Genomic DNA, 27581 nt, shown 5'->3' on the forward strand with positions numbered 1-27581 from the left:
AACCTTCACAAATATACCTCTCTATAATGTAACCTTGTTTATAACACTTTAATGGCTCCCATGAGCCATTTTATAATGAGAGTTGATTGAGAACAAACCTGTTAAAATACACGAGACTATGAATGTGGTCAGTTCATGAAATTATGAATTCATGAACTGTTCATGAATCAACACTTCACAAACTGTTCTTGAACGGTTGAAATATTCATGAACTGAATTCATGAACAGTTCATAAAAGTTCACAAATTGGGTCATCATCATTCATGAACAAGTGCATGAACATATTTATGAACTATGATGGACAAAGTTTCTCATGAATGATTTATGACTTCATGAACAGTTCCTATTAAAAAAAATTTATTATCTGACAAACTCACAAAATACCTATTTCATCCTAAATCATAAAATAACCTTAGATGTGGGGTTCTTAAAACAGTAAATAATGCAACATATCAATATAAATATGGTATTTAATTTCAAATAAATTTCTAATATGCAGCAAAGAACACTGGGGTTTCTCCTGACTTGACCAATCTTTTTTGCAGAGACTGATCTGTCAGATAACTCTTTTGTGGAGATGTTCAGGGCCTATAATTTAATCAAATCCTGCCCATTTTCAATACTGAATGTGTCCGTCTGCAACTTAAGTTGTTCCATCCGATCTGTGTTTGGATCTTTAAAATTGCTGCAGCAGTCACTATTTAATGTCTCTTCCATCTTGGCCATAGGATCCTCCAGTTTTCTAATTTTCCTCCTTAACCTACAAACTTCATCCTCTAATAATTTTACTTTTCTGTTGTCTGATCTGAAAGAAAGATAAAGTTAGTTAATTGCAGATCTGATCAACATCGTCTTCAGCTTTCAGCACATTGTTATTGTACCCCACTTTATTTACTGGAATAATTATGATCCAACTCAAAATTATTTAATCCCTTACACTTAATACACAACTTGCTGAGCATTTATATTATTGGAGAATTTTGTCACTAGTTGTATTTTAACTGAAGCAGACTAGCCGTAGGTGTATAGTCACAGGAGTTGGAAGTTTTAATCAATAAAATATGACAAAATTTTTGGACAACATTGTTACACTAAATAACCATATATATATATTATATATGTATTTATGGGTATATATATATATATATATATATATATATATATATATATGAGTGTGTGTGTGTGTGTGTGTGTGTGTGTATTGTACAATAATGGTTATTTTGTACTTTCAAAAATGTGCACCATTTTCTATTGATAAAACTTCAGACTTGTCCGACTCTGCATGCTGCGTATAGCTGCTTCTGGTTTCATCGCATTGTTATTTGCACCTGTATTGTATACAATTTGACACATTAGCTATGTTAGTTGTTTTAGTTTTAAATTACCAAATTATCAGATCATAGAAATAATGATGTCATGAAAAAGAAAACAATATCAAACATCTCAATTCCTATCGTAAATGCAGTACCGTGTCTGGTATTGAGATCAAAAGGGGGGGTATGATAATGTTTACTGATTTAAAATAAATTAGAGGAGCAAGTTTAAATTAGGTCTGAACAAAATAATGTATCATTAGTTTGGTTAAAATTAATATGATGACATATAAAAACCAATAAACTATCCATCTAACTTCCGCTGAAATCATCATGAATGAGCAGGAAAAAGATACTCACCATAATTTTGATGATCCTGGCTGTGTACACTTTTCTGCCTAATTTTACTCTCACCAAAACATTTCCTTCATATTCTTCATAATTGCTTCTCTGCACTTCTACTTGAAAATATTCTCATCTGTCCATTCCATGTGAGTCTACAGTTTTTGTTCAAGATTTTTACTTGTTGCAGAACCGTTTGCATGCTCTTTCATTTGTGGAGAAAAGGAGGCTCAGCTGCTGAAATCTCGCACATATATTAACCATATCACGTTTTCTTTCACAATCATCTAATCAAGATAATCATTGTTTACATGTTTCGGTTGTTATGGCAAATTGGCAACCAGTGACTAAGTCAAAAGAATATGCAGTTTATGACAGTAATGGACAAAAACTTTAGAATAAAGTCATTGAAAGCTTTTATGGCAAATACGTTTTGTTCATGCTGGCCAGAAAATACTTTCCTATATTAATCCATAACTACTCAAGTTAAATACACAAGTATTGAATAAAAGATGTCTGAACATTTATACAGTATCATATCATTCAAAAAAGGAAAAATAATCACCTTTATTTATATTTCACTAATACTGTGAGAAGTTGTATAATGAATTTTCATGAACATTTTATGAATATAATGATATAGAAATTGCATATACATTTTTAAGAAATATCTTGGTGGTGCATCAAAGTACTTGAATTGTTCATGAATCAAGTTCATGATATTTCAGGAACTTCAAAGATATTATAATAGTTCATAAAAGTTCATCAGTGTCTTCATGAACTTCAAGTATATGATTCATCAAAATTCTTGAAGTGTTCATGAACTTAGTTGAGGAATTTTCATGAATATTTGTTCATGAACTCAAATGATGAACTGATCATGAACATTGAAAGAATGTTCATGAACATTCATGAACAGTTCATGATTGTTCATGAAGTCATGAATTTGTTTTCATAGTGGAATTATTAGGATGTATTCAGAAATAGCCCCAAAAATGTGTTTCCTACTCGCATTTAAAGCGAAAATGGCAAAACCCTGCTTTATTTCCCACCTTTTAGCATGCCATGAATCTGATACTTGTTTAAGTGCTATACTGAGTCCCTTTGATCATACCATGCAACTGATGCCTGTTCACTTACTGCAATCCTTTGATGAGATTTCAAAGACTGTATGATCAAAGTGTCTCTACAGACACAAAGCTAATTATGAATAGGCAGAGTTCTTTCAATTACAGTGTACTTTGTCACTTAGATATCGTACATCTCGAATTGATAAACTGAGGTACCTTAACCAATATGGGGAAAAGAAACCATAGTGTGCACTATGGACCATTTAAGTTACATTTTATAGACTTTGCAGAGAAAAACAACAGTCCTGCAGAATGTGAATTTGGTGTATCTGGGAAACAGGTGTATGACTGGAGTAAGAAAAAGTCAGTTCTTTTTTATAGACAGATGAGAAAAATTTGAATAATTGAAAGCTCTTATGCAAATTGGGAATTTGGTTTGAATGAGTAGGTTCTAGAGAAGCATGTTTCAGGCAATGTGATGCAGTCTGCGAAACATAAGCTGCTGTGGCATCAAAAACATGCCTAGTTGTGATCCCTGGCAGCACTACATTGGTACTACAACCATTGAATGTTTGCCTAAACAAGCTGTCCAAGGCAAATAGGCATAAACAGTGGCACAAGTAGATTGCAGATGGGCCCAAAGAATTAACAAAAGCAGGAAATGTGAAGCATCTAGGGATTGGGTTAGTATCTCAGTGGGTGTGTAATGCGTGGGAGGAATTCCAAATGAGATGGTGGTCAAATCATTTAAGAAATGTGGTATTTCCAATGCAATGGATGGGATGGAGGATGACAAACTCTTCAGTGATTTCAAAATAATCAGACAACACCTGAGTTGGATGATGTTTACAACAACCACATGACAGTGGAGAAAATCAGAACTTTATTTGGTAATAATGACAATAAAGATGAATTCTTGGGCTTTGAACCAGACAATACTAGTGTGAATCATGAAAGTGTGGACTTTATTATAATATTATAATACTTTTGGAATTGACAAAGTACATGATATTGTGAATTGCATCATTCTGGATTACCATTTTTCTATCCATATATGACATATAAGTCAATGAAAGGAATATAAATGGATTCCAAATATTAAGCATTATGGATTTCATTGCATGAAGATGGACAAAGTCTACGTTGTTGATTGATTTATATACATTTAACTCCATAAATATGTTGTCAATTTATCTGTACACATTTAACTCCATAAATAAGTTGTCAATTTATTTGTACACATTTAAGTCCATAAAAAAGGTGTCAATTTATTTGTACACATTCAACTCCATAAATAAAAGCATATTTATTCTATATTGTTTTTCTTTTTATTTGTTCTTTCTCTATGTATAACCATCTATCCAGTTTGACTTGTTTATTTATCCTGAAATGCAGGTCTGACTTGCATGTCACCCCTTGCAGATGGATTGTTCTTTTTGAGAAATATCTTAGACAATGCTACAAGCACAAGCTTGACCATGCTGGTATTTTGCATGAAAAATACTGGCAGTTTAAAGCTTCCAAGGTACTACTTTAAAAGTTAAAATGATTCCCTGACCAGCTCCAGATCTGGATCAATCATCATATTTTTACAATTTTTTATGTTATTCTGCAAGTCCATAATTTAAAAGTCATTTCAATAAGACTTTCAGCCAAATGTCTGGGATGTCTGGCATAATAATAATAATAATAATGCTTTTTTTATAGAGGGTCACTCATTAGTCAAGGACTATTCTCCCCTGAGGCTCTCTTAAGGAGAGTATAACAATGCACATTATCTGAAGATAGCAATACTAAATTCCTTTATCTATTTGAAATACGTACATGCTCATGATATCTCTTCTTAAATACTCTAATATTTTCAGCACATTTTACATGTAGTGGAAGCTTGTTCCAAAGAACTGTACCAGAATATTGGAAGCTCTTTTTAAATTGCTCTCTTCTTGGTTTTGGTGCTAGAAGGTTTCCATGTGATATTGATCTCAACTGTTATCATGTTGAAAAAGGCCTGAATAAAGTCCTCAAGATACTCTGGTTGAGTTCCATGCACACATTTATACAAAAGAATTGCCTTGTGAAAATATATTCTGTCATATATTGTGAACCATTTGAATTCTGTAAATAATGCTTTTGAGGGATGATCAACAGATACATCTAAAATTTTACATGCTGCTCATTTCTGAAGTTTATAAATCCTGTCAAGCTCAGATTTAGCACATGTTCCCCATACATCTGAACAATAATCCATTGTTGGAAGAATATACGACTTGTAGTATAGATTGTGAGTTTCCATAAGTAATTATTTCTTGATTCTGCTGAGTAGAGCAATTTTGGATGACAGTGTTTTACTAAGCTTATCAATATGGTCATCCCATAATAAATTATTATCTACAAGATTTTCATATTTGGCATTTTCTAACAGATGATTATTTATTGCAAGAGATAGTTCTGGGTTCCCTGACTTGTGTTAGCTCTTGTCATGTCCCCAAAATCATACATTTTGTTTTACCTTCATTAATTTCCATCCTATTTTGTTGTGCCCAGTTTTGGACTCTAATAAGGTCTGAGTTTAATCACATTTGGATAACTTCAGTATCAGAACTAGATGTATACAAGGTTGCATTGTCTACAAACAAACCTGTATTTGTGGATTCATTATTTAATGGTAGATCATTGATATAGATAAGAGGAAAGGGCCTAAATCTGAGCCTTGAGAAACCCCTGAATGAATATTGTGAGTTTGAGAGCTAATATTGCCAATGCTTACTTGTTGAGACCTTTGGTTTTGGTATGATCTAAACCAATTTAAAGAAGGATTGTCGAACCTGTAAGAGTTCAACTTTTGCAGCAGAAATTCATGATCAACAAGATCAAAGGATTTCTTGAAGCCAAGGAAAATAATCCCAGTCATATGTCATGATTATCCATTTACTTCAGCCAAAGAGCAATTAATTTGATAAGTTCTGTTTGTCATGAGTGGTACTTTCTAAATCCTGAGTGTGCTTTATGAAATAGAGAGTATGTTTCAAAAAATATATAGACCTCAATGGCTAGATGCTTTTCAAATAATTTTGACAATACAGGTAGAATTTATATTGGTCTGTAATTCCCTGGATCCTCCTTTTCTCCTTTCTTAAAAATAGGTGTAACCTTTGCATGTTTCAGTGTTTCTGGAAAATTACCACTCATTATATTAAGTTTATGATATGTGTTAATGACTTTGTTATTACTGGTGCAGCGATTTTAAGACTTCTTGGACCAATACCATCCAATCCAGAGGATTTATTAATTTTAACTTTAATTAGCATATCATAGTGCTATCATTTAACTTAATCAAGGTTGTGGTTGGATGTATAAACAAAAAGATGTATGGATGTACACATATACAGACATCAAAGTGATAAAAACAACTCTGTATTTATCAATGTATCTGTAAATGCAAGAATACAACTCACCATAATATATGGTCCAGTCTCTTCCTGGATGGCAAACAACATTTCTATAGGGATGAGAGTTAATGGCAGACAAGTCAGGATCCATCCCAATGCTTCTGTCCACTCTGGATAATCATATTCTCTGTATGTTAGTCGCCGTGTCGACAAGGATGAAATTATTATCAGACACTGAAATCCAATATAAAATGGTATGACCCAAAGTAATATATTAATTTTTTTTTCTTGAAATGTAAGAAAGTTAACTAATTGTAGATTTTGTCAAGGCTCTTCATTTTCCAATTTCTCTTTAACCTTTTCATCACTATGGAATGGTTTTCGGGTCCAGGGGAAGTAAGTTCGTACACACTATGGACCGCTTTACCGGTCTGGAACAGTGTTCTTCTGTAACGTAATAGTTCCAGACTATATAAATTTCAGGGTACCTCTAATAATTTCTTCCTTGTAATATAGATATTATATTTAAATTATCTTGTGAGTTTAGCTTGTGAAAAACTAGAAATATTGAAGAAAGTAGGCACTTTTAATGAGTTTTCCGAATGGTTAAATTTGTATCCAAAATGGTGCAGTTCAAAGATAGATTAGATGAGAGTGAAGTGTCAGATTTTGAATTATCAGAGGACTTTACCAATTCTGACCTAGTACCATTGGAGGAAAATAAGAGAAGACATCTGGAGGGACAATGGCATGTGCTTGTGGGTGACAATGATGATAATGAAGAGGACTTTGAAGTTTTTGAACCGGAGGAATTGTACACTCCACGTAATTTTGTTTGGACAAAGTTGGAAAACCAAAGAGATTTGTTTCAGTTTTCTGAGAGAGTTGGAGCCACCCGAGTGTTAGATGGCTTTGGAAAGCTTCGGAATATTTTCAAATATTCTATTAAGATGAAGTTTTTGGAAGCATTGTCCATCTAACAAATTTGATTGCAACAATCAAATGTGCCAGAGGTGATACAGGTGTGTGGACAGATCTCATCTTGGATGAAATCAAAGCATTTTATGGAATTTTAATTATTATGGACACCATGAAATTTGACAGGGATGAATTGTATTGGTCGGAAAGTGATAAGCACTGGCTTCTGGGATCTGAAATTGGTCAAGTTATGTCCAAAGATAAAACAAATTCAGATTAGATATTGCTGACACTTCAGTGATGACAGGTGTGTTGCAAATGACAAATTACACAAGGTGAGATATTTGTTAGACCATTTAAGACATGCATTCCAGTCTGAATATGTCCCTCACACACAAGTTACAGTTGACAAAGCAATGGTACCTTTAAGAGGGAGATTGAGCTTGAAACTATACATGAAAGATAAGCCAGTTATGTTTGGAATAAAGATATGGGTTCTGGCAGATGCTGTGACATCATATTGTTATAATTTTGATGTTTATGTTTGAAAAAATGCAGAAGTTGTGAATGGAAGCCTTGGCCTGTCATCTAAGGTGGTAATTGCTCTTAACAAACCAAGTGAAATAAAGGGCTATGAGATTTACACCAACAATTTCTATACAGGCCCTCATCTGGCTGATTACCTGTACCAACAGAAAACATACCTGTGTGGAACAATAAGAACAAATCGTAAAGATTATCCTAAGGCCTGGTACAATCAAATGCTAGAAGAATGTGCAGAGGAACATCAGACTGGCTCATGAATGGGCCATTGTTAGCATCCTACTGGAAAGACATTAATCGTATTGTCTACTATCTTTCATCATGTCACTGACCAGTAGCAGATCAAACTACAGAGCAGCAGAATAAAGATGGAACAAGAACTCAACTTCCTTGTGCACATACAGTGACAGATTATGCCAAATACATGGGAGGTGTGGACAAGTTAGACCAGAGCACAAGATTAAATAAAGAAAAGAAAAATCATGCGATGGTGTCGTTGGATAGAGATAAAATTGAGAGAGTGTGCATTGTACAATGCCTTTGTCTTGGAGGGTAAAGTTGTCAATCATAATCCACCGAGAAATAGGGCAAGAGACTGGTTGTCATTTTGCATAGATGTGGCAGATGAGCTGATCGAAAATATTCAGCAAGTAAGAAGAACCTTCAAAAGACCTAGACAATGGAACATTGATGAAGAAAGACTGGATGAGAAAGCACACTGGCAAGTGTCAAGTGGGAGTGCTGACAGACTGTGTGAAGTCTGCAAGAAGAAGCACATAAACTACAAGGCCAGCCATCCAGGCACTCCAAAACTACACTAATGTGTGGCAAATACAATGTTCCACTGTTTGTTAACACCATGAGCACCTGTTTTGTAGACTTTCATACAAAGATGTATTACTGACAGTGAAGACCTACCTGTGTAGTCTGCAGGTGACAACTGAATAAAGATTACATGTACAGACATTATAAATAATAGATTCTTCTATAAATTCAATTATTATACTGGTGTTATCAGTTTTATTTTACATGAAGATAAAAGAAAAACAACTATTTATTGTTTTACTCACGATTAACTTTAACGAGAATTTGACAAGCTTCTACCTGTCAAATACATAAAAGAAAAACTAGTGTTGCTACTGGAATTATTCATGAGTACATCTAGGGTCAATTGAATAAGGTTTGGGGACTTTCTAAGTTTTCTGAGAGGTAAATAGATAATTACTTGTATTTTACCTGTTGTGTTACCTGGTTGCACCTATATTTTAACAGTTGTAATAGATATGCATATTTTAGTGAATTAGTGTTAAGTATTTTTGATTTAATTTTTGTATCTGATTTAATTGTTTGTAAGTTTTAAAATCTTTTTATTTTTTTTTTTTTAATTTCATTATATGTCAAAATAATGTAGTTCAGTTTGTTAGGAACTTATACTTTTTCCAGAAAATAGTTTGACCTTGACTATTCATTTTAATAAACAGCAAATGTTGACCTTGATTCAAAATTAGTAGCAGCCATGTAAATAGTTCTACTTTTTTTTTAAATGATTGGTTGTTGTCAAGGTTATGATGGGATTACATGGTTTAAGATGTAAACAATTTTTAATTTTATTACTATGAGTAAAATGATTAGTTTTCATCAGGGTCATGTTAGGTGTACATGATAAAAACATGATCATGTGACCCCTCTTTCAGTTTCACAACTTGGGGATTTTCAAAACTGCGTTTTAGAATATGATATAACCTTTGCTTTGGAGAAATATTTTCAGTTGGGCTCTTACACTGGAAAGTGACTGTCACGTCGTTTGGAGTTATTTCAAATTATTTGGACTCAAAAAGGATTAATTCTTTTTTTTCTGAAAATATATGTGTGCTCATACAAAATTCTTGAACAAAGACAGCTCTTTTAAAAAAATTATTCATATTTCCAAAACCGGAGTGATATGTCTATTTCTACAAGGAACTGTAGACTTCAACATACTACAGGTTACAGCATACATCATCGTCTTCCATCTTGGATTCTTCGTTGGGACTTGAACTTGAAATCATTAGAACATTTTATTATTAGGACTTCTAAAATTTTATTCATGGATTATTCTTGGATTATTTTGGGATTTAATTCTTAAAACAATAAGTTCATATTGTTTTCATTTTTACAGAATTTTTCCAGGGAAATAAATTATAATATTTTTCAATGCTTGTTGTTTTCACTCTTTCTTGTGTTACCATTTATTTGAGCCTAAATACACAACATAAGAATTCATAAAATTTTATTTTTAACCTTGATTTCAACACCTAGTCCAGCCAGATATCTTTAAAATTGACAATGTTATCTTATTTCAAAATTCACAGGCCATTGTGCTTTACAACTCCAAAGTTGCTTAGTGTTGAGGACTCTATGCCTACAAAGTTTCTTAGTGTTGAGGACTCTATGCCTACAAAGTTAGTATTGAGGACTCTATGCCTACAAAGTTACTTAGTGTTGAGGACTCTATGCCTACAAAGTTACTTAGCAATGAAAGGGTTAACAATAGGGGACAGACATATATAGAAAAGGAAAATTCATCTTAGCTGAGAAAATAAGTATTATTTAATGGAATCTGGTGTTACTTCATTATAGTGTGTTCAAAATCTGTAATAATATCAAGCTTGATACATAAATCAGAGTCAGAGATTTTATATCATGGCTTATATTTGAAAGTATCAAGATTTAAAGTTAATGTCTTCGACTTTTCCAAATTTCACATCTATCAATATAGGATGAAAACAAAATGTTTTTCAAAAATAATTCTGTCTGAATTCACTAGAACATATACATGTACCTAGATTTTTTCAATTTTTTTTATTTTTAATAAATTTAAATTTGTGACATTCAGATCTCACAATTTTATTTTGCTGAGTAAACCTTGTTAAATTTACAATCAAGTTTCCATGCTTATAGCCTTTTAGAAATTGGACACTGTAAGTACTCACTTATACGTCAAATCCAACTGCAAGACTACATAGACCCATCTCATAATGCACCAGAAACTCTGGGTCTATGCAGTTTATTAGGAGTAATCAGTAGATCAAATAACATAGACCCTAAACTGGTTGTGCATTACATGGCAGCAGATCATGTTGTTTGCAGTTGGATCCAACTTATAAGTGAGTATAGATGGTACTTTAGATAGCTCATTAGTTTTGCTAAGCCTGCCATTTATTTCACTACAAAGTGAACAATTTTATCATTCATTTTAATCTAAAAAATTAAATATCACCCCTAATCTAAATGCAGATGGATAGAGAAATGTAAATACTGTACCACAGAGATAAAAAAGTGATTATACATTGTCACAATTCAGCCATGGTGGGCTTGACACAAAATGCCTGAAACCTAAGTTACCTTATTTAAATAAGAAATGTCAACGTGCAACTGTAATGGATGTTCAATACATTTACAGTAAAACATTGCTAAACTAGACACTGACCTAAAATGTTGCCATTGTTTACAGTGTCAATGTACAGAAGTCTGACTATTTCTAATATGGCCTTATTATTGAGGTTTGACTATTTTGAGATTGGACTATTTCTACTAAGGCCTTATTGGAAGTAAAATATATGGCCAGCTTGCAGTGGTAACTATATTACTGCAGTGGCCAATATAGTGAAGCTGTATAAAATGATGATGAACAATACTCAGATTAGTTATAAATAATTTGATTTAAAATTATTGATCTCCAGCTATGGTTCTTTCCTTTTTTTAAAAAAAGAAAGAGATCCACACATGGTAGATTATACATCAGATATGTGGCACACTGTATCATTAAACTTCTGTTAAGTAAAATCCTCTTCTTGGGTTGGACACATTTTGACATTTGAATCCAAAATCTATAGATGTTGTCCTTGTTTTAAATTCAAGCCATAAACACGTTCTGGTCAAGGTGAAAGAATATATGATTTTGCATAACTGTTTTTCTTCTTTTAGTTTCAATGACCTTGCCTTTGATCTATCAGCCTTGAATATCAACATATATCTTTTCTGAATGCAAGCCAGACATGCAGTTTGGTCATTATTTGAGGCATGGGATTTGAATTTGTTTGAAGAAATGATAAAGATTTGAAGTTGAATTACAAGGGCAACAACTCTGTCTAAAATGGAGTACACATGACACAATGAAGTAATGTTGATATCAGATCACATCAGAATATGGTGAATGGTTCTTGTTCTATGCTGATTATAAGCAACATCTTGCATAAAGATATGAAGTTGACTAACAAGGATGACAACTCTGGTTCAGTAGTTATTTAAATAAGTTTCTTCTTTTCCTTAATGGCAGGTAAATTTGACTGTGGATAGGTATTGTAATGATTTTACACTCTTTCTTAATGGCAGGTAAATTTGACTGTGGATAGGTATTATATGTATAGAACTGAAATGTCTTAATGCCTAGAAACTATTCATCAAGCTTGGTCAAATTCTATTCACTGGGTTTGGAGAAGAAATCACTTCAAGCTTTACTTTGTTTTGTAGCAATGATGACAACATCTAACAGTGAATCATCAACGTTTGTAAAATTCTGAAAGATCTTCATGCCAGGATGCTTTTACCAAATACAGTCAAACTGTTCAGTAATGGTTGAATAAATCATTTAAGGGTTTCTTTCTTTAGAAACAGCAGCCACATTTAGTGGAAAATCAGCATATTTTGTACAAACTAACAGCAATTCAATCAAGAATACTTTCCATCAAGTTCTGTCAACTTCTACTCAATGGGGCATAATTGATAGTGGGATGGTTTCACTGGTAACAAAATCTGAAATGTCTTCATGCCACAGTGCTTCTGTCAAAGTATGATAAAATACTTTTCGATAGTTTTTGGACTATGTTATTATAAGAAATATCTATTTAAAGCAACAGTGACCATGTTTGGTGGCAGATCAGTTGCACTGAAAGCCCTCCATACCTTCTATCCAACTTGATCAAATTCTGTTCAGCAGTTTTTTGATATGAGAAGCAGTTTAAAGAGTTGGCTATTTTAAGCAACAGTGGGGATTTTACTTTCAGAAATATTTGCCATAACTGAAGGCATTATTTGCATGATTTTAGCAGATTGGCATAATTTCAAAGAATATGGCAGCTTGGCATAATTTCTATGAATTTGGCAGATTAGCACCATTGTATAAATTTGTCAGATTGGCATCATTTTGTATGAATTTGGCAGCTTGGCATCATTTATAAGAATTTGGCAGATTAGCACCAATGTATTACTTTGGCAGATTGGCATCATTTCTATGAATTTGACAGATTGGCATCATTTCTGTGAATTTGTCAGATTGGCATCATTTCTATGACTGGCAGATTGGCACCATTGTATGAATTTGGCCGATTGGCATCATTTCTATGAATATGGCAGATTGGCATAATTTATATGAATTTGCAGATTGGAATCATATCTGTGAATTTGGCAGACTGGCATAATTTCCATGAATGTGGCACATTGGCATCAATGTATGAGTTTGGCAGATTGGCATCATTGTATGAATTTGGCAGATTGGCAATATTTGTATGAATTTGGCATATTAGCAATATTTGTATGAATAGCAAAACTCTTCATGCCTTGATGCTCTGTGTCAAATTTTGTCAAAAACTGGTCCTGTGTTCTTTAGAGAAATTTTTACAGAGCAGTTATTGATTGACACATAACAGATGCTGGGCTATACATTGAGCTCCCTTGTGATACAGCCAGATTAGCTACTAAGGACTTGATTGGACAAAATGCATAAAAGGCACATTTAGACTGATGAGATAATTCACACACCAAATTGCATCTTAATATGTTGAATGGTTCAAAGCTAATTAAGAGTTGATTTATCCACTTCAAAACTAGACCTGACAAAAAAATAAACCTTCTATATGTCATACATATTTCACCTATTAAATGGCATCAAATTGTGTTAAGGTTGGAAAGCTTTGGCCAGCAGCAGAATGTGAATGAATAGATGAAACTGCAGAAAAATAATAAGGCAATTACTTTAGAGATGATGGGTTTCAACTAAAACACTTCAAACATATATCTCTTAAAATTTACCTTTGATTTTCGAAACATATTGCTGTCTTTTAACCCTACTTCTGCATATCTGACACTTGATATAAATCTTTCTATGAGGCATCAAATTGCTTTCTGAAAGTGTGAGATAATACAGGTATGCTGTGTACAAGACATTAAATTGCCTAAAATTCTGTAAGATTTTCTCTCAGTGTGAGATAATACAAGTATGCTTTGTACTAATAAAACAATGGTCCAGAACTGATTCATGCAGTTTAAATAAAGATGACATTTTTAAAACCCATTTTGAAGGTATCAGAGCCATTAAAGTCTGTTTTACTCAGTTGTAGTACAAATCTCAAAGCTGTCCTAGTCTAACAAGTGAGATCTCATCAAATTTATCAATTTCCACGCCCTGAGATAGATTTTTTATGTCAATTTAATTAAGCAGCTGTTTAATGATGCACCACAACAGAAAATCCTACTTTCTTATAGACCGTTGTTTATAAAATAAATTTTAATCCCATTTTTAAGCAATTCATCTTTTTAACCTTTTTATTTTATTTTATATACAGTTATATGAATTTTAATATCCTTACATTTTAACTTCTATTGTCATTTGTAATGGTTTAAGTTCATAAAGAATTTTGTAGTTTGGACCTTTGATATTTTTTAAAACCTTACTTTCACTCAGTGCTATATAGACAGGTCAGGAAAGTGTGTCATTATACATACATATTAAAATGACAGCCAAACAAAAACATACAAGCAGGATGGCGGGTGTGATAAATCTCCAGCTCCACTTCCACCATGGGCTGTCATGGTTACCAGTCATATCGGCTATGTTGTTGGTAAACTTTGTGGCTCCATAAAGGTACATCAGAACCAGGCACTCAAGCAACAGTATAACCATAACTGACACCCCACATAGATAACTGTTTAGGAACTCTGTCACATACAGACCACCCTGAAAATGATCATTGTTGAAAAATAATGTATACAAAGTCATAGCAAACTGTAAAGGTCATTTATCTTCAAAGAATGATTACTTTATTCTCATCCTTTTAAAGTTTTCTTCACAATAATGCCTCCAACACATTCATTATCATCAGCACCAACAAACCATTCAGATTTTTAATAATTCTGTTAATGGTGTATATTATTTAACAAGACCTAAAGTTAATTTCCTGTCCATCACTGATGCTCTAAAATTGGCAAAACAATTTCAAAGCACTAATAAGAAATGTGCTCTTAAACTAGCCAACTTGTAGCCATTTCAAAGCACTAGTGGGAAAGATGCTCTAGAACTGTCCCACTGGCATCCCTTTCAAAGCACTAGTGGGAAAGATGCACTAAAACTGGCCCACTGACAACCACAAGTCCACTAGTGAGGAAAGATACTCTAGAACTGGCCCACTGGCAGCCACTAGTCCACTAGAGAGGAAAGATACTCTAGAACTGGCCCACTGACAGCCACTAGGTCTGTAATCCACTAGTTGGAAAAGATGAAATACCATATTTTCTGTAAATCTTTTGTATACTTATTATTAATTACTGTGCTGCATCATAAAATATCTGTAGTTGAAAACATTCACTATAATTTTCAGCTGATGATAAATTCAAATTTTAACAAAATCTTAATTTAAATGTGTTTGATAAAATGACACATTATCATCACTTGTATTGATTGATGGAGTATTACAAATCATTATTGATAATATGGCATTTCATGAACTTGTTTACCTGATCCTTTGCTTCATGATAATTTTGAGCTGTTGAGAGGTCCCAGTTGGTCTGAGATTGGTCACCTTTCTGGCATCTACATAATAACTAAATGCAAAAGCAGTTGGCCAAGAAATCCAGTAAGATGCTATCTGTAAAAAACTTTTTAGATGCTTTTGATTGCAAGCTTTTTGAAACAATTTGTCTCATATTTCTATCCTTTTTCATTTTAATTCATGGAACATCAACATCTTTTGTTCAAAAGTGAAAGGCATTCATGCCAAGATCCCTTTCTGAAAAAGTTGGTCAAATTATGTTTATCGGTTGTTTTTTATAAAGTTGTTGAACCATTTTTCTATTTCTAGTAAGTATGGTTATATATGACAGTAGAATAGCATCATTTGTATAAATCTGAAAGACCTTAAGCTGTGTTTTATCAAATCATGTTCTAAATCTGTTGAAGACTTTTTGAGAAAAAGTTAATAAAAGCTTTTCTACTTTTAGTAACAATAGCAGTATTTGATGGTAGATTATCATCTTTTCTACAAAAACATGAAAGCCCATTGTGTCATGATGCTTTCTGTTTTGTTGGGTGCTCTTGAGAAGTAGTTAAAAGTAGTTTCAATTTTTAGAAATACACATATCAAGCCAGAAGCATTTGTAAACAATTTTGTGAGCAGTTTTTTGGTGTGAACTTCTTTAAAGTATTTAAATTATTTATCAACATTGGCCATATTTGATAGTAAAGTGGCATAACTTTTCCAAATTAGAAAGGACCTTAATGCCAAAATTGGATCTGAAAAATATAAAACCTTTACACAGCACATCTACATGTAACTGGAAATCCATCCACCCAATGGTATTCAATTAAATAAAAGGGTTTCAGGGCCATGGTGGTTACAAGTGTGAATGGATTGTCCAAGTTAAAATAGGCGATTACATAAGGGCCCCCAAAGCTTAATGTGGGTCCCTAAAAGTGTAGACTGAACCTGAATTCACATAGTAGCAATTTCATCTCTTTTTCTTTGGGAAACTTTTATTAAATTATACTAGTCTCAATACATACACCTAATGCTTTATTGATCTTGTGCACTGAAACATTAACTTTTCTTGCTTTACTTTCCATTCCAAATGAAGCCAGTGCCTAAAGGAACACTCTTGAAAATCATTAATATCAGACTATTGTCAACTTTTCCCATCCTACTGCTTGCCTAATAACTAATCATGCTATACGAATCTCTCTCTCTTTCTCTCCATTATATCGACTCACCTCTGTAGTCAAAACCATTCCAATTGCAAACAACGTGATGCAGACTGACAAAAGGACAATTATCCGCTTTTGTTTTGTCACCTTGATTCCTTTGTCTTTCAGTATGTCTACCATGCTAGCAACTATGTTCTGCACCAGAACTAGCTCACCATCAATGCCAAGTAGAATAAGTACCATAAAGAATAAAAGAGAGAACCCTGGGAAGGGTGAGATTTTGGAAATGATGTAAGGAAAAATGGCAAATCCCAATTCATATTCTGAAAAGAAAATGAAAAAAAAACAACATCACCAGCTCAATTTAGTAAGATGCTTATCCTAGTTCACATAATTGTTTTTAAAAATTTTAACAACAAAGATAACTATGGACATAATAACAAAAACAGTGGATATCAATAATCAAAACTATGGATAATTAATAATAAAAACTGTAGCATACAAGTCATGCTATTTGGAGCTTTATTACAAAAAAAGAGCGCATCAAAACTTGACCCTAAAATAAACTTTTGATTGTTCAGTACTAATAGTTGCAAGTACCTGTATTTAAAAAGATTTTGTTCATAATGACCAACTCTAGTCTGATAAATCAATCCCCAAATCTGTACTGATATTGATAGATAGGTTGAGTCTGATCTCACCAGATCATGCTATTGAGCAGACAAATTCATCCAAGACACATCAATGTATGTTTTAGATACCAGCATTTCTTGTAACTGAAGTTAGTTGGTTGAAGGGTCCTTCCAGCGACATGTACAGAACATTTCTGGATCAAATCTTATGTCTGACAACTTGTAAATCAACATGGAATAACAGAAACCTACCTTGTATTACCATTTAGAATTTCAAAGCTACAATTGGCTGTTATATCAGTCCAGCAACCAATCAGATGCAACTTCAAACCATCCATCAGTATCAGTACAGGTTTTGGGACTAATTTAATGGACAAGATCACCTCTAGCTGATCATCACTTTGGTTGGTACAAGATTATTATCTGCATGTTGTCTTAGTATAATGAAATATTCTCATCCTCCTTGGTAAAACTTAAAGTTATTTCCAGCTTTCTCTATAAAAACCACAAGCATTAAAATTTATTTAACATTATTGGTACAGGTCAGCAGGCCCTATGAATTAGCAGTCATGCATTAACATATTTGAAATTACTTGCATCTGCATGGTTTTGGCCAAAGAGACACACAAATTGTTTTATGTATTTCTCAGTTTAAATAAAACAATGTGTCCATGTTCTTTTAAGATCATTTATTAAGTGTTCTCAGGCAATTTTTCCCTTGATATGACTGTAGCACAAGTCAATTGTTTCAAGATGGACACTATTGTATGTCTGAAGGCATGTCCAACATGCAGCAATTTCATTAAAGGACCAACCACACAGAGCAAAACAATCATAGGCTGTCTTCAGTGAAAAACCCATGTCAATATGGCCATCTGTTTAGAAGTACACTGTAGTATTTTTAAGATGGCACAATGGTGTCCATACTGGATTTCTGAGGACATGTCCAATGGGCACCAATCTCATTTAGGACCAATGGTGAAATACTCATTTTTTAAGTGTTGGTAATACATATCAATAAATAGCATTTCTAATGATGTTGTTTGCTTTTTTACATTAATTATTTAAATTTTCTAGATACACAAACTCTTAAAGCTTGTTAACAGTTACTCCAAGAGGTTTCAATAACCATAACATGTATGTAAAAATATTGTGTATTATGTCTCTGATTTGTCATTGTTGATTCACAACAAAACAAGATTCCCTTTTGTGTAAAACCTATGGGCATTTATTTTGAAACCAATATCATCAAAACTTGATTTTTAGACAATTTGTTTTCCTAATAACATTTCTGCCAATTTAAGAACTTCAGGTTCAATACAAACTGCAAAACAGCTTTTTATTCACCGAGTACTCATTTCACTTGGCTTCCTTGCTATCTTTGATTACATTTGTTAATGAGGTTAATTTAAGGTACATGTAGTTTAATTACATTACTTACATAATAATTTTATAACAGTGTTCAATTGAGCAGTTTAAATGAGTTGACCCGACTTGTGCCCATGACCACTAGCTCTTCAACAGGTAGATTTTGCATGCCTTTAACTTTTTTTATATTCCACCCCCTTGTGATATTCCACCCCCTTATGATATTCCACCCCCTTGTGATATTCCACCCTCTTGTGATATTCCACCCCCTTGTGATATTCCACCCCCTTGTGATATTCCACCCCCTTGTGATATTCCACCCCCTTGTGATATTCCACCCCCTTATGATATTCCACCCCCTTGTGATATTCCACCCCCTTATGATATTCCACCCCCTTGTGATATTCCACCCCCTTATGATATTCCACCCCCTTGTGATATTCCACCCCCTTATGATATTCCACCCCCTTGTGATATTTGATACATAAGATGTCATTAACATGATACTACAAAGCAGGTTTGCTTTTAACTGAGTTAAATTATACAACAAACGTTTATGCAAGTCAGAGATCAAAACATGGTTTGGCACTTAATCATGGTCTCAAAGAAATGATCGCATATATAGCTGTGACGGTAGAATGATATTTTTTTCCATTTGAATACTAAAAGGCATTTATGAAGATTACGTTGAAACCAAATTAAAAGATAAAACCTGTCAAATACTTATTTAACTGGTATTTATTTATTAAAAAGTTGCCATCATAGGCATTAATGACAGTTTCATTGATCAATTTTTTTAAAAATACTATTATTTACAGTGTGCTAAGAATGTTGTTGAAAGATAATTTACCAAAATATATGATATATCATTTTATTTACTAATTTTGATGATGATTTTCTTCAGATATAACAAAAATAGTGGACAATTTTTTTAATTTTCATGTTTTAAAAATTCCATACCTGACGCCACATTATAAGCTGGTTTGTGAGTTCCCTGGCACACATTTTTGAGATATATTTGATGTCCTAGGTCAATGACCAATAAGCACCAATTTATTTATGACAATCTAAAAATCATAAGTCTTTTAGTGGAAATCCCATGCTGCATGACCACCTATCAAAAGTAATAGAGATGACAAGGTGTTCAATAAAGCAACCATTGTAGTAATACTGTATGTCTGAGTGCACCATTTTCATTTAGGAAAAATCTGATCTTATAGAATGGCTTTATGCAAACACTCCATGTGAATACAAGCATCCATTCAGGATGATTAGCAGTAACAAGATATTCAAGATGGTCACCTTGATGGCCACACTGGATGTTTGGTACATTTCATTGGAATCAACCAGGCATCACAAGAATTTTTAAGTGAAAACCCTATGTCACTATGAACATCCATTCAGCAGTAGTTGTGATAAACGATTTCCACGATGGCCACCACGATGGCCATAGTGGATGTGAAATTTGATGGCAATCTTCTCAGAGATTAGGAGGAGCTGCGATAATAAACTGGAGCTAATGGTTGATAGAACCAGATGAAAAACAAAAGACCATTTCATAAGAGCTTCTGGTAAATAACCATTAGAGCCAGAACTTAACATCTTAAATTTATTACCATTTATCATTTTCTTCCCTTATGCTAAATGACATGAAGTCCTGAATGCATTAATTTACCTGTAAATTTTAAGGACTGGACAGAAGTTTGTGTGATATTTGCAAAAACTCCCAGGACAGCATACATTGAAAATCCAGACACCATTAAGCCAAGCATATTTGCAAAGCAAATTAATAAAAGGTTCCTGAAATAAAAGGGAACAAACTATTATTATTGGAAATATTTGATGACATTCATTATATTTCTATATAGCTGACTATACAGATTTACTTGCCCTGCAAATAGGCATACACCATATTTTTTGGGTCAAACTTTCATTAATTTTAACAGTAGTAATTGTTTCTCTGTAGAGACTTAGACATATAATTGATCATGCAGATTACACATTAAAAAATATTTTTGGATTTTATTTCAACCCACACATGGGATAGTTACAGACTCCAAGCCTACAAAAAAGTAACCTTGTCAGTGAAGCAGTCAACATTCTTCTGTAAGTTATACCAATTTTCACTAATGTGTAGTAATAATAATAATAATAATGACCTTATTTAAATATCATGTACTGCCATCATGATTTCAAAAACATGCACTTTCAAAAATTTAGAATGACCTGATGCAGTGAATTAAAAATTATGTACAGGCAAAAATTTGTAAAATTATACTTCTGCCTTAACAAGAATTCCAGTTCTATTTCTTGTTTGTTCTCTCAATTCTAAGTAATCTTTACGTTTTGTTTTTTGTGGGGAAGAGTTAAATTATCTCTCCAACCATAAGCAATACTCAAAATAACACAACATAAAGTCCAACAAATACTATTGTCACCATTCCTGTTTTTTTCCAAGCAAAGCCAAATACATGTATCTGAATAATTGTGTTTATTTACACTTCTTTACTGACTGTTTTGACTTTACAAGTCTGAGTGTCCACTTTTTGTCTTCCTGAATAACATTTCCCAACTATGCTATACAACATTTTGATCATGTGTGGCAAAAATACCATGGGTAGATTAAAATATCTGAGGTGCTCCCTGCTAAGTTTGGCTCCCTGACATTAAGTCTAAAACCTGGAAAGAGACTAAATCTGGACAAGACAATATCTAAATTTGATCACAATGATCACATTTTATATCTTTTGCTATTGCTCTGTAAGTCCATAATCTACATGTCATTTTAGGAAGCCTTCACTGCAAAATTGTAAAGTTGTAAGGGTTGGCAGGTCTTTCATATCATGCACTGAATGAAAAATGTATTGGTGGTCAAACAATAAAATAGATATCAAACATTGGAAAGCCCCTAGTTAAGGAGATCCCCCTCCATAAATTTACACAACCCATGCCATTTGAAAGATTACAAACTGTCATGTTGTTAATGATTATTTTATCAACCTGCTTTTCTGCACTGAACATTTAGGGGTGGCAAGTGTGAGAGCTCATCATGGCAAAATTTCAACATAATGGCTATTTCAGACTTTTTGGCCTTCCTCATTAATCATTTTCATGAAAAAGGGACATATAGTTGCCACCTGTTGTTCTAACATAATATACTGTAGATTGATAAAGCCAGCAAACAGTAAAAAAAACAAAAACTTCTTGATTGAAATACAGTTTGGCTGATTTACCCATACCTAAATTCTTTTACATATTTGCAAATACTGGCATTTGGTTTATATGACTGATGAAATGGCTTTCCTAACAGCTCATTAAGTGAAATACTGTAAAGAGCTGGTATTTATGCAATTAAGAAGAATCTGAATACTAATGAGGTCAAAGATGTCTTCCATGAATGCACCAACAGAAATTCATTAAAACAATTAATGAAAGCAGAATGTTAGAGAAAATGTTGCAGTTGACATTTGACTTATTTAGCAAACAGTTTCATGAACATAGAATTACAGCTGTTTTTCCTGACATATCCATGAAACAAAGCCTGTCTAGGAAGCATTTGTCTGCAAATAGTTTAAACTGAATTCATCTAGTCTGCTTCCTGAAAGAACATATATTGTACTGGCAGGGATTTCAAGGGATGGCAAGTCCATCAGAAAAGTATTCAATACAAATTGATTGCCCAAACTTGCAATGAAGGCTACTAAGGAACCAGTACAGAAATACTTTACATGATATGGACTTATCCCAGACAGCAGACTTGTTATTTGATGTAATGACACTGATGCCTTGATGTTGTATAATTTCAGTAAAGGATGGCTTACCAATAAATATGCAGGTTTAAGAAACCAATCAATAGAGATTCATATTGATGGATTCACTTCTACAAAAACAAATTCATGACTTCATGAACAATCATGAACTATTCATGAATGTTCTTTAAATGTTCACGATCAGTTCATCATTTGAGTTCATGAACAAATATCCATGAAAGTTCCTCAACTAAGTTCATGAACACTTCAAGAATTTTGTTGATGAATCATGTATTTGAAGTTCATGAACACACTGATGAACTTTCATGAACTATTATAATATCTTTGAAGTTCCTCAAATATCATGAACTTGGTTCACAAACAATTCAAGTACTTTGATGCACCACCAAGATATTTCTTAAAAATGTATATGCAATTTCTATATCATTATATTCATAAAATGTTCATGAAAATTCATCATACAAACTTCTCACAATGCTAGTGAAATATAAATAAAGGTGAATATTTTTCCTTTTTTGAATGATATGATACTGTATAAATGTTCATAGAGATCTTTTATTCAATACTTGTGTACATAACCTGAGTAGTTATGGATTAATGTGGAAAAATATTTTCTGGCCAGCATGAACAAAACGTATTTGCTATAAAAGCTTTAAATGACTTTATTCTAAAGTGTTAAAGATTCAAACTGCTGTGTTAAAGATTCAAACAGTAATCAGATGGAACAGCTTTAGTTGCAGATGGAGACATTCAGTAGTGACAATGGACAGGATTTTATTAAATTATAGGCCTTGAACATCTTCACAAAAGAGTTATCTGACAGGTCAGTCTCTGCGAAAAAGATTGGTCAAGTCAGGAGAAACCCCAGTGGAAAGACAGCCCTTGATGATGAAATATGCTTCAACAGTTGATTGAACACAACTGCCCCAATATTTCTTGAAAACTTTTCAAAGAAAAATTACAAAACATACAAAAGGTGTTGCTAAGAGTGCAAAAAGAATATCGCTTGTCAGTTTACATGTTCTTTGTTGCATATTAGAAATGTATCTGACATTAAATACCATTTTTAATTTTGTCAGATAATCAATTTTTTTTATAGGAACTGTTCATGAAGTCATAAATCATTCACGAGAAACTTTGTCCATCATAGTTCATAAATATGTTCATGCACTTGTTCATGAATGATAATGACCCAATTTGTGAACTTTTATGAACTGTTCATGAATTCAGTTCATGAATATTTCATGAACTGTTCAAGAACAGTTTGTGAAGTGTTGGCTCATGAACAGTTCATGATTTCATAATTTCATGAACTGACCATTTTCAGTTCATGTACATTCATGAATACTTCATGAACCTTTTGATGAACTTTCATGAGGAGTTCATGAATTATTCATGATCATTTTGTAGGGAAAGCACACTCTGCAGAGTCTTCCAGATGTATAATATTCAAAGATGGCAACACTACCAGTGAAAAACATAATTGGTAAATTCACAGCATACCAATAACATTTGCAACATGCAGATCAAGTTGACCCTGTCCTGGCTCCGAAAGGTGATTAAGTTTTTCCATTTGCATGAAATATCATCAATGATACATGTTATAGTACTCTCTTGGGCATCATACTCATTTTATTCACTTAAACAATTCCCAAGCAAGTACATGCCAGTATATTGGCGTAAGCTTACTTAATCCCCTGGATTAAGTCTTTAAAATTATCCTGTGACATATTCTCCATGGGCTCTGTCTAGTTACCATGTGAAATCAACATTGGGCTCTGTCTAGTTATCATGTGATGCCAACCTTGGGCTCTATCTAGTTACCATGTGATGCCAACCTTGGGCTCTGTCTAGTTACCATGTGATGCCATCACTAAGCTCTGTCTAGTTACCATGTGATGCCAACCTTGGGCTCTATCTAGTTACCATGTGATGCCAACCTTGGGCTCTGTCTAGTTACCATGTGATGCCATCACTAAACTCTGTCTAGTTACCATGTGATGCCAACATTGGGCTCTATCTAGTTACTATGTGATGCCAACCTTGGGCTCTATCTAGCTACCATGTGATGCCAACGTTGGGCTCTGTCTAGTTACTATGTGATGCCAACCTTGGGCTCTATCTAGCTACCATGTGATGCCAACGTTGGGCTCTATCTAGTTACTATGTGATGCCAACATTGGGCTCTGTCTAGTTACCATGTGATGCCAATGTTGGGCTCTATCTAGTTACTATGTGATGCCAACGTTGGGCTCTGTCTAGTTACCATGTGATGCCAACGTTGGGCTCTATCTAGTTACTATGTGATGCCAACCTTGGGCTCTGTCTAGTTACCATGTGATGCCAACGTTTAGCCCACCTCTTCCACTTTATTCAAGGGTTACACCATTTTGTTGGTGAGTTCAAAGATAAACTGTGAATCTTATACGCAACTATATGCCAATTTAGTTCCCTCTGAATTACTCACTGATAGAATTCACAAATTACAAAACAGCAGTGCTGGTATCCTAAAACCATATGTTTTATATATATGAATTAAAGTTAAATGAATCTAGTCTTTTATTGTGTGTAAATTGTTGCTTGTTTATTATGCTTAATCATGGTTTATACACCAACCATAGTTCCCTAAGCTTTTAGTATAGGTCATCCCTTGCCTTTTTGGGGCAGTTCAGTGGTAATGTTTTCATTAATTAAATTATTTGGGATCAGTGACTCAAACATGTGGTCAGTCAGCATACTGCAACTGTTTTTGTTTTAGCTAAAGTGTGTCAGAGGGTGTGCATCCTTGTGGCAATGTTAATATTCATTTTCATCCCTACCAATACACCCACCATGTCCAATAGAAACCATCCACTGAATTAATAGTTTGGGCATTAAACTCTTTCTATTAATTTATAAACTTTGCCAAGTAATCAAATAGCCATAAGCTGACTTAATATCTCAGATAATGTCATCACAAATAAACTGTGACCTGCTCAAATATTCTCCATTATTCAAGGATTACATTACTATTCTGTTGGCAATTTCACAGTACTACTGAATTACTCAATGACATAATTCACAACTAAACACAGCAGTGGAGTTGGTCCTCCAAAATCCAAATGTTTGATATATTTTTTTGAAATTCAAATTAATTAGTATTTTGTTGTTTTTAAACTGCACATTTAGATGAAGAAAAAAAACTATTCTTGCTACAACAGACGAATCTACAGCAAATTATTCTCCCAGAGAAGATGCATTCAAGTGGAATTTCTGTCACCAGGCTTCAGATAGACTTTATGGTACCATAATCGCATGGCCTGACCACCTCTCCAAAGTCCAGTGGGCAGTGGATGTTACAATAATCAATTGGCTTGACCAACTCTCCAAATTCCAGTGGGCAGTGAACAGTACAATAATTACTTGGCTTGACCAACTCTCCAAAGTATAGTGGAAAGTGGATGGTACAATAATCATTTGGCTTGACCAATTCTCCAAAAGCCCAGTGAGCAGTAGATGATACAATAAACTCCAAGTAAATATTTTTACCATTGATCCAGCATGACAGGAGCTAGTTCAAAAGATCCAATACACATGTACCACATAGACTGCAACTGAATTGGCAAAAGGTTCATGTTGTCTATCATCCATCCTCCCATGTACTGACTGCCAGTATTGATAACAACTGTCCCTAACAAGGCACTGACAATGTCAATATCACTTCAACAACAGTCCTGATGACTCTGTCCAAAATAAGGCAGTGACAATGTCCATATCACTTCAACTACAGTCCTGATGACTCTGTCCCAAACAAAGCACTGACAATGTCAGTATCACTTCAACTAGTCCTGATGACTCTGTCCCAAACAAAGCACTGACAATGTCCCAAACAAAGCACTGACAATGTCAGTATCACTTCAGTGTCAATACTGATGAACATTCTGATGACTGTTGTCACTAGTTCAAGTGTGCAAGCTTTTTAAAACTCCAGTTAACATAGTAACCTGGCCAAATAAGCAGTCTATAACACAGATACAATTTAAAAAACCATCATAGGATGACTAATGTAACCAACAAATAATATATTAACCTCAGTAATTCATATTGCAACCAACATAGATTACATAAACCTCAGTAATTCATATTGTAACCAGGATATTATATTAACCTCTGGAATTCATGATGTAACCAACACAAATTACATTGACCTCAGGAATTTATATTGCAACCAACACATATTAACCTCCATAATTCATGATGTAACCAACAAAGATTTTATTAACCTCAGTAACTACAGCAATTCATATTGTAACAAAGATTACATTAACCTCAGTAATTCATATTGAAACCAACACAAATTACATCTCTAAGTAATCCATGATGTAACCAACAAAGATTATATTGACCTCAGTTAGTCATAATGCAGCCATCACAGATTATGTTAACCTCTGCATTTCATGATGTAACCAAAGATTATATTAACCTCAGCAATTCATGATGTAACCAACAAAGATTATATTAACCTCAGTAATTCATGATGTAACCAACAAAGATTATATTAACCTCAGTAATTCATGATGTAACCAACAAAGATTATATTAACCTTAGCAATTCATGATGTAACCAACAAAGATTATATTAACCTCAGTAATTCATGATGTAACCAACAAAGATTATATTAACCTCAGTAATTCATGATGTAACCAACAAAGATTATATTAACCTTAGCAATTCATGATGTGACGAACAAAGATTATATTAACCTCAGTAATTCATGATGTAACCAACAAAGATTATATTAACCTTAGCAATTCATGATGTAACCAACAAAGATTATATTAACCTCAGTAATTCATGATGTAACCAACAAAGATTATATTAACCTCAGTAATTCATGATGTAACCAACAAAGATTATATTAACCTCAGTAATTCATGGTGTAACCAACAAAGATTATATTAACCTCAGCAATTCATGACGTAACCAACAAAGATTATATTAACCTCAGTAATTCATGATGTAACCAACAAAGATTATATTAACCTCAGTAATTCATGGTGTAACCAACAAAGAATATATTAACCTCAGTAATTCATGATGTAACCAACAAAGATTATATTAACCTCAGTAATTCATGGTGTAACCAACAAAGAATATATTAACCTCAGTAATTCATGATGTAACCAACAAAGATTATATTAATCTTAGCAATTCATGATGTAACCAACAAAGATTATATTAACCTCAGTAATTCATGATGTGACGAACAAAGATTATATTAACTTCATCAATTCATGATGCAAC

General features: G+C 33.4%; 1 protein-coding gene across 1 annotated transcript in view; it reads right to left on the bottom strand.

The window, feature by feature from the left end:
* The window catches only part of LOC149797858 (uncharacterized), a 338244-nt gene that overhangs the window by 148505 nt on the left and 162158 nt on the right, over positions 1 to 27581 (bottom strand). The window contains exons 11-14 of the mRNA XM_089960811.1: positions 20204 to 20328; positions 16595 to 16851; positions 14369 to 14569; positions 6181 to 6348 (exon numbers count right to left, since the gene is read on the bottom strand). Of these exons, the coding sequence (XP_089816937.1) occupies positions 6181 to 6348; positions 14369 to 14569; positions 16595 to 16851; positions 20204 to 20328 (751 nt within the window). The remainder of the gene's footprint in view (positions 1 to 6180; positions 6349 to 14368; positions 14570 to 16594; positions 16852 to 20203; positions 20329 to 27581) is intronic.

Source organism: Sinohyriopsis cumingii, chromosome 6, assembly GCF_028554795.1.
Source record: "Sinohyriopsis cumingii isolate HCF-2022 chromosome 6, ASM2855479v2, whole genome shotgun sequence".
NCBI lineage: Eukaryota > Metazoa > Mollusca > Bivalvia > Unionida > Unionidae > Sinohyriopsis > Sinohyriopsis cumingii.